The following is a 9,618-nucleotide window of genomic DNA, read 5'->3' as shown; positions in this document are numbered from 1 at the left end:
TTAAATATGCATCCGTATTTTCAAGCTAGTAACGAAGACTTAGCTACTTTTATGTCGCACAAAAACAGTTATCATTACAATGTAAGAAAGCTTTATTTCCACTAAAAAGAAAATGTTCTAATATGAGCTTGAATTTCACAACACTAATATTCTTATTTGATACATATATAGGAAGCATTGCAAATAGGCCGTGTAAGTCAATCTCGCGTGACTCGAGATTTCGGCTAAACGGGTACTTCCGGGAACAAGTATACATGGCGATCTCCTTGCGATATTGGGCTTCATATACTGAGGGTCGTGTAAAACTACAACGGCGGTCAGAGAACTCTGTGAATAGTAACCATGTTCTCAGATTTCTCTATGATGAGGAAAATCGGGTGATTACGGGAACAGTTCAAGCCAGCATGAGGAACTTAGCATACAAAGTAATGGTAAGTAAACAGGAAAACACAGTACGATGTTCTAGCTGTACATGGTTTTTTTTCCATGCGTGCATCATGCATCAACTCTGACAACTGGTGACTAAGAATAATGCCGAAATTTATTAAATACGTTGTATGACGATGTATGTTTAATATTACATTTATTAAGATCAAATATTTGCAATCTAAGTAAAATAAGATCTTCTCCAACCGTTAGTAGGGAGATCTACTTTTAATTATATTGGGGGTGGGGAACTCGCCGAAATCCGAAGGGTTAGTAAAAATATCCGACCTCAACTACTGTCTTTGAGATTAGAAAGTAGGGAGGATGTTTATAAAGCACAATAGATAGGCTAATTCCTAAATCTTACAACTTTAAACATTTCCTTCTTTTTATATATTACGTTAGATTGAATTGGATGATGATATCGTTAAATCTTCTTCCTGTGAATGCGTCTTGAGGGATTACTCATGTCATCATGTTGATGCAGTTCTTCTCTTTGGGTAAGATGAAGGATACTTCCTAATCAAACTTTGTTTTCTCTGAATGATTTTGAATGCATTAAATTGTGTCCATTTGTGTATTTACAGATACAAGAATGTTAGTAAGACTGATGTGAGATGTAGTTGGTTGAAACGCCCAAAGTCTCAACCTAAGAATATTGAGACAATTGAGGAAATGTATCCACCTTCTGATCCAATTTATAGGTAATTAGTAATGTACTGGGATGTTACAGTTTAAAATGACACATCTGATTAGTTGTGTTACTATGGTATTGTATAATATTTACTGCAAAATGAATATAGGCATTTTACTTGCTCTGCTGAACTGACACCCCAACCCTCAATTATTTCTATCTTTCAAATTGAGGGGGGAAATCTTTTGACTTTAAATCTGTACAATACATCAAGTTCACTGTTACTTTTATATGTTGTGATGGCAAATGTTTGATGCTTGACAGTGCTCTTTCACGACCATTTGATGATAGTGATCATGAGGTGTTGTATCAAATGCTTGGAAATCTTGGGCGGTTTACTGGTATATAATTTCTTGAGGAAAAGAGGGATTGAGAGATTGAAGTAGAATAAAAGTATTCGAACTGAACAGGAATTAAACCCAATCACTCTTTGCTCTCTGCAGTTAATGAATTAGTTTCCTGTTGAAAATGTTCTGGAATTATTTTAAGTATTTATTATATTTTTTTTTCAGTTTTAAAACTTGTTTTTTTCAAACATGTTTGTTTGTTGGTTTTCTATTTTATGAAGGACATTAAACAATACACATACAACTGAGCATTAAAAATCATGTCTCAATACAAGAATTTTATTACGAAGTTAACCTATTAAACCTAAAATACACATGATTAAATGAATATAATTATTATTCATATAATTATTAAGTGCCTACATGAAATTGTAAACTTTGTGTTTACTTGATAATGGTGACTTTTAATTTTCCTTGTTTTCACATTTTTATAAAATTGTTTTGAAGCACTCCACTGGATTCTTTCTCCTGAGACTCCCATACAGCAACCACCTGTCCCACTGTTGGAAGACCTTTTATTGTCAGAAGACTTTCTTCATGTTAATGATCAGGATAACTGGCTCCGTCAGCAACTTAAGGTCACTAGCCACATCATTGAAACCACAGTTGAGAAAACTAAGGGGCAGAGGACTAATGCATTGTGGGCAGCAGTTAGGAAGTTGAGAATTACAGCTTCTAATTTTGGACAAGTTTTAAGAGCTGTTAGACTGAAAAGGTATTAGTATCACATTGTTGTCATGAATGCATTAGATGTGTTTTACATCCACAATATTCAATTAAATCAACTATTTGTTTTTAACATCTCTGTGTAAAAGCAGTCATATTGATGTTTTTTCTTAGGATTAGTAAGTCTTTGATGAAAAGATTGCTGTCTGCCTACGACTTGGAGAAGTGTGCTGCAATAGCATGGGGGATAACCAACGAAAAGATGTCCATTGAAAAATACACTGTCTTAGGGGCATCTGTACATGAAACAGGTATATTTAAACCCCAGGATAATTAATATTACAGCTTTCCTAAAGTATACATGTTTTATATCAGTTTCATTTGTTTTTGTGCAGGATTGTGGCTACATGAATCTGGAGTTATAGGGGCTTCTCCAGATGGCATTGCCAATCATCAGCCATGTTGCCCACCAGATATTCTGCATTTCCAGTCAGAAGCAGCTAAGTACTTGAAACCTGGCCTGATTGAAGTTAAGTGCCCATACTCAGCTAGAGATATGAAGATAGCAGATGCAGTTGAAGTTGTCAAAGAATTTTCCCTTGGTATGATTAACTGTTGCACTAAAGATAAGAAATGAAAGAGCTAAAAATCACCAAGTATTAAAAATATGATTTTTCTTTTCTTTACCATCAGCATGCAAATAATTAAAATGTTCTAACTTTACCTTTTCTAATTTCAGAAAAAGTAGCTGATCAATTGCATTTAAAAGAAAACACTGATTATTATCACCAAGTCCAAGGACAACTTCATATTGCAAACAAAATGTGCTGTGATTTGGTAGTATGGACACAGGAAGATCTCGCAATTATCCGTATTGCAAGGGATGATAACTGGGCGATAAATATTGAAAAACTCATCGATTTCTATTTTCATAAGTTTATGCCAGAAGTGAACAAGACATAGAAATTATTTTGTTTCTGTACAGTGCAATTCAAATTGTTTAATGCTGTGCCTTCTGTCATTGATCTTAGAAATTTATTTTATCCCAGTTCTTGCAATGTAAAAATGTTTAACTTTTCTATAATGAGATCCTCATATATGTTTCATATCCATTCAAATTTTTTTCATTTGAAAGCAAGATTAAAGTCATTACGTCATCACCACTCATTATTTTCAGAAAGGAAATTTTCATCCAGCAATATAGTTTCTTTAAAAAAAACATTTTGAAGTTTCAATTGCATACCATACAGCTTAGACTACATTCATATGAATAAATGTATTGTCAATAGTTTTCAGACGATTGTACAGTTTTATATCAAGCATTAACAAACACAAAAGGCCCATGGGCCACATTCTCACAACTACATTTGTACTGTGAATATAAAAGATTTTTTACAATCTTTATTTCCATGAAAACATAGGAATCTGTATCATCTGAAAGCTCCACCTTAAACAGTTTGTGAAACATTGTTTTGGTTAGATTTTCTCCAAAGAAGGTCAAAGGTCACTAGGTCCCCTTCACTTGGAAGATGATTTGTGTCAAGTTTGTTTGAAATTGGTCCAGTGGTTCTTGAGAAGATCTTTATAAGATTTTACAAATTTTTTACTAATTATGAACTATCTACACTTAATTTGCACAAACTTGAATCCTCTATACCCTAGAAATGTAAAAAGTTAACAAACGGAGAGATGCTAGACTAAAAGTGATCAGAATAGTGCTTGTGAGCTGAAAAGTATAAACCCAGTTTACAAAACAAACAAATTTTAAAAAGATATATTAAAAACACAAAATCAAAACACTTTTGACTATGTTTACAATATTTATGTTGACATTACATATTTTTTGTAAATAAACACATGAAAAAACAAACATTTTGAATGAATATACAAGCTCATGTGTATAGGTAGTGGACTTCATAAGAATTTTATTTATATTCAACAATTTTGAAGGTAAGAGATGTATAATATTGGAAGGATCTCTGGCATTCGGAAGTTCGTTCTTTGTCACAGCTGACTATTATTATGATGAAACAACAATATTAAGTGATTATGTCATTTATTGAAACAAATGACAAACAGAAAAAAATACGTCATAACTGAAATATTTTACAAAATTAATTGGCTGGGACCACTTAATATAAAAAATGGGACTAAATTTGCAACCGTGCAAATAAAAATATACATTACACAGATTGATCCAAGCCAATATACAACTAAAACACTAATGATGTCAAAAAGGTGGTGCACAAAAAAGCTTGCCACCAAGCAATGCAACAAGGTGCATGTAAGTTGCTGCGCCACCCAATGAATGTCAGATAAAAAATAAAAGTATCCCGATCAAATGATAAATATGGCTAATTGAATATAAGATACAGATGTAATTATTTATAGTAAGATAAACTAGAAAATAATATATACTGGGATCCATAATAAGATATAGCTTACACAAGATAAATTGAGCCCAGGGGGGAGGGGGGGGGCAAAACCAGTCAAAATGCAAGCGTAATGGGAAAAAAACAACACAAAGCAACAGCCAACCTCTGACCTGCCTTAAGAAGGGAACATTTTATTTAAAATGACACAGAACATGCAACAAAAATGAGCAGCAGACAACTTCCGACCTACTACGCATACGAAATGTTATCTATATCTAAATACCAACGCTAATGAGCAGCAGACAAATTCTGACCTGCTCCATATATGAAATGCTACCTACAACTATATATTGAGCAGCAGACAACTTCTGACCTGTTCAAATAAGAATTAAGTATATTGCTTGTAGGAGTTGTGAGATTGATCACTATTTGTTATCTTCACCTCTCATCAGCCTACGTAAAAATAAAATCGTAAACGATGCTGCTATGAATGGAATAATTTTCAAAAGTTTGCAGACCAAATTACTTTATCTTTTTCAAAATGATAACGTCACATAGCAAACTTTACGTCATGAAAATTAAAATCCCTTCACCCAAGGATGCTTTGTGCGTAGTTTGGTTGATATTGACCCAATGGTTCTACAGAAGAAGACAAGATTGTTTAAGCAATCTCTTTAAGTAATGGTGCTTGAAGATTAACAAAGCATGCACAAAGTTGCATAATTTTTGTAGACAAAGATCTGTAGTTTGCTGGAATGTGGCTTAATATCTGATAATTTTTGAACCGCTCATGAATTCTGTTTCGTGCAATTTTATAACATAAATCAGCTTCTTTGCTTGTAAAATGAGTCTTGTTAACAAGAAATGGAGGGATGTTGAGCTGAACCCCAGAAGGCATCTTGTCATGTATGTTAAATCCCTTGTCAGCCAGAATTAAATCTCCTGGACTAAGATTATCTAAAAACCGAGAATGTTCAACAATGTTGGCATCTGACACTGACCCAGGATATAGAGGTAACACAAGAACCATTTGGAGCAACAGCAGTTAAAGTTTTCATAGTATGCCGACTCTTGTAATTGCTATATGAGGCACTTTGTCTACTAAAGTCAGATGGCACATCTTGTGTTATTTCAGTGCAATCAATAGATGCTCTTACAGAGCCGAAATCTTCAAAAGATTTAGGTTGTGACCCCTTACATTTCAGTTGACTGGGCATGCCTAGTCTTACCATAACACCTTTATAAAAGATTCCATGCAAGGCACTTATAATAGTGTTAAGTATGTTTGAAATGGTAGCCCGACTTGTACAAAACCTGTCAGCCAAGTCGAGATCCCTTAAGTTGAGTCGAAGCTTCATCAGAGTTATGAGAACTTGATTTTCTAGGCTCACATTTACAACACTCCATCCTGCATAGTAGTTCAGAGGCTGAAATCTTTGTAGTGTCTTCACTATGATGTCAAAGATGTCACATGGAAATGATGTGTACAAAAGCATCTGAAAAAAAGTCATTATTTTGATTTGCATGATTGTAAAATATTCTTTTTTCATTGAAGGGAATCGGGTTTTTAGTGAAATGGATTTTTTTTTAAATTTCAAAACAATCTCATATGTTTGCTTAAAGGAAGTGAACATGAAAATGTGACAAGGGTTGTTATTTGTCATTTTGATGTATATAATGAATTCTGAAATCATTAAGATGTAGTTTTCTTCAGTAGGGACTAGGGAGATATTTCATAAAGATTAATCAATCTTTTAAATCTCTGGGAGCAACCATATTGAAACAAGAGTAAAATGTATTTATTTTGAATATTGAAATATAAAGTGCTTCTGAGTAAGTTAAGAAGTTGGAGGAGCTGGAGATATCTTATGGGAGTGTTTTCTTCTTTTTCTTGATGCATTGTAATTATATCATTATACTGTGAATGGGTTTTTTCATGTTCACTTCCTTAAATTGCTATATATATTGAGTCTTTCAAGACATGATTTACAAATAAGTAGCATGTGTTACCTTTAATATGAGACTATATTGTCAACTCTAACTAACCATCTCTCCCTCTTTCTTACCTTTTCTTGGTCATTTTTTATGACATCAATAGACATTGAATGTCTGCATCGAAGTAGGCTCTCTATCTCTAGCTCTAACTTCCCAATATCTTCTTCAAGTTCTTTTATCTTTGCTGTGTATAAATAAATCAAAAGAAGATATAAACAGTTTCTGGTAATTTCATTTTGAAAACTAAGTGTACACAATGTTTTTATGTCAATTATTTAGCATAATTGATTCATACGATCAGGTGCACTCTGGTCAACCGACAATGACCGGTGACACACTTAATTGTGAGCCGGAATTGCGTACGCATCCCGATGGGCAAGTCCATTGAGTCGGAAAATATTTATATGGCTTATTCTGAGACATGTTTTTAATCCAGGTACACTGGTGAAATAAACATGATTAGTAAATGTGTTGGTTATTTCTATGCCAAATAATGTGTTTTTACAATAGGTCAACATTTTTATTACTGTACTGACTGTATTCGGGTCACTTGATTCTAAACGTGTTCCCGAGTATACCCAGCTTAGTTGGATTTGGTAGGATTTTAACAGAATGAAGTATGCTAATTGAAATACTTCAAGTAATACTTACAATGGTAATCGTTTATCATTGAAGCGCAAAGGAAAGATGGGCATGGATGGAAGTAATTGTGGTCTTGTTCTCCAGTTGATACAAGATTTTACAGATGTAGCAGATGAACATGGCACTTGTTCACTGGTTGTTGACATTGTGGCCTCAGTTTGTTCCATTGTTTTCCTACAGAATTTGAATTTCTATGCATTATTTCTATCGAATTTATCATACCACAACAAGCATATTTCAAATGAAAACTGAAATACCTTTTTCGATTTGTGGGCACTTCTGGAAACTGGTATTTGGAGTATACAAACATTGATGGGCCATTTTCCTTGCATCCATTTTGAAAATGGCAGCTGCAGATCCTATCACCTGCATTCCATTCTCTGTCTATATTTGAATAATAAATGGAATTGTCCTTATTTTGACATTTTAAAACGAATCGGTTACTTATTTAATTAGTTTTTGTCTTCTTTTTGGTATGATTACTATGAAGGAAATTCAAGCTATATTTAACAAACGATTTAAAAAATACATAAAGACGAAATTTGAAGGAAAAAAAGAAGTATTATAAAACTTGAATGCAATCTTTTTCGTTTAGGAAAGATACTTTTTTTTTCTTTTCTTTTTTTCCACATATATCAGTCTTTAATTCCAAAATACATTACTATTTCGGGGTAAAGTCTCCGCAGAGACCCCCTTATAATCTTTACCTAGGGTGCCAGGGGCCCCTTGGATTAGATGTATATAGGCATACATATACATATATATAAATTTATCATATAAATTTCTACATATAGAAAACACAAACATATATGCATACATACAAACACACACACATATAATATACTGTTATATAACAAAATTTATTAACATGTTATGGCAAAAAAGGTTCTTATTTTTACGGAAAAACCAACAACACAACAATATAATTATGTACATAAAGAACCTGAAACTGCCATATGCGGGGTTAACAATTCAAAAGTTCATATCACAACCCCCATGGCAGCACTATAGGAGGACAGGACCCCTCCTCATAGTGGGAACTTTTTGCAAAATACCAGTATATAAAAGGTTTATTACAAAATTTTATTTGATATAGAAATATAGTTGTTTGTAATCAATTCAAATTGTTCAAAATAAACTCACATTGTAACATAGTTAAAAATGTGCATAGACAGATATTTGTCAGAGGTTTCATATTATAAAAAGTCATACCTGCAAAGGTGTATAAATTACAATTTGTCTTTAATTGCTTTCATAACTTTAGCATATTTTTTATCCTGAATTTTTGTGTACACTTCTGTATAAAAATTCAATTTACTTTTTATGTGGTTACATATTTCTTGAGGTTTTTCGTCTTTGTTATCTAATCTACAATACATTTTATACTTGTATATTTTACAGGCAATAAGAGATATTATGCTATTCAAAAAGAGTGTCTTTTCATTGTTTTCATAGTAAAATCCTATCACAATTGTTTTCCACGATATATCAAATTTTAAAATTTGTTTAACAATGTTCCATATATGAGAAACATTTTTACATTTTAAGATAAGATGTTCATCGTTTTCTTTAGCATCTCTGCAAAAGACACAAAAATCATTTTCTACTATCTTCCATTTCTTCAGCAATTCTCTGTTACACAATAGATTATTTAATAATTTATAATTAAATTCTGATATACTTCTGTCTCTTATGGATAAGATTTTTTGTTCATAAATAGATTTCCAAGCCGTTTTTGTTATTTCAAAAACCTTTCCGTAATGTGTTTGGTGTAATGGAGGTATAAATTTTTCATGACAAAGAATTTCGTAAATCAACTTTGAATTGATATCACACACTTTAACATGTCCTTTACATAATAAATCGTATGATGTATTCCCATGAAAAATGTTTTCGTATCGTATATTTGAAAATTCATAACTTTTGAAGGTTTTTGTTATAACTGTTTTTATAATCATATATTCACACATCCAGTTTTTTTTACATATAAGTTTGTCATCAAACCATTCCAAAGGTTTTATGCCATTTTCATTTACAATATCATTCAAAAATTTAAAACCGCTCCTCAGCCAATTATGAAAAAATATTGGCTTGTTTTTGTACATAAAATTTTTATTACACCACAACGGTTCTTTCAATAATGCATTCAGATAAAATTGTTTTTTATTTTTTTTTTACATTCGTTGAAAAATACAAGCATTTCCTTGTAGAATAGAGGAAAATGTTCCATTGTTTGATAATCATTTGATTTCGTAATATTTGTTTTACATAGATATTCAAAATCAAAGTCTCTTTCTTTGCACAAACTAGCTACAAAAAAGAATAGAGAGTTTCTCTCGCTTGAAATCCTGTTTATCCAAGATACTTTTATGGATTTTAATTTCAAAGATACATCGACAATTCCAATGCCTCCCTTTAGGACATTTCCAATCTGTGTATTTCTTTTAATTCTATCTCTTTTGTTCCATATATA

At 32.3% G+C, this 9,618-nt stretch overlaps 1 protein-coding gene across 1 annotated transcript; it reads left to right on the top strand.

The window, feature by feature from the left end:
• The first annotated feature begins 254 nt into the window (after positions 1-254).
• On the top strand, positions 255-3,426 carry LOC125672419 (uncharacterized). Its single transcript, XM_048908660.2, has 8 exons — positions 255-431; positions 832-926; positions 1,014-1,130; positions 1,385-1,461; positions 1,915-2,182; positions 2,308-2,444; positions 2,529-2,735; positions 2,873-3,426. Exons 1-8 carry the CDS (start codon positions 255-257, stop codon positions 3,094-3,096), a joined length of 1,302 nt encoding a protein of 433 aa, XP_048764617.2. The 3' UTR covers positions 3,097-3,426.
• Positions 3,427-9,618: the final 6,192 nt, after the last annotated feature.

Source organism: Ostrea edulis, chromosome 4 (assembly GCF_947568905.1).
Source record: "Ostrea edulis chromosome 4, xbOstEdul1.1, whole genome shotgun sequence".
In the NCBI taxonomy this organism is placed as follows: Eukaryota; Metazoa; Mollusca; class Bivalvia; order Ostreida; family Ostreidae; genus Ostrea; species Ostrea edulis.
Note: the sequence above shows the minus strand (reverse complement) of the source record. Positions and strands in the feature narration are given on the sequence as shown.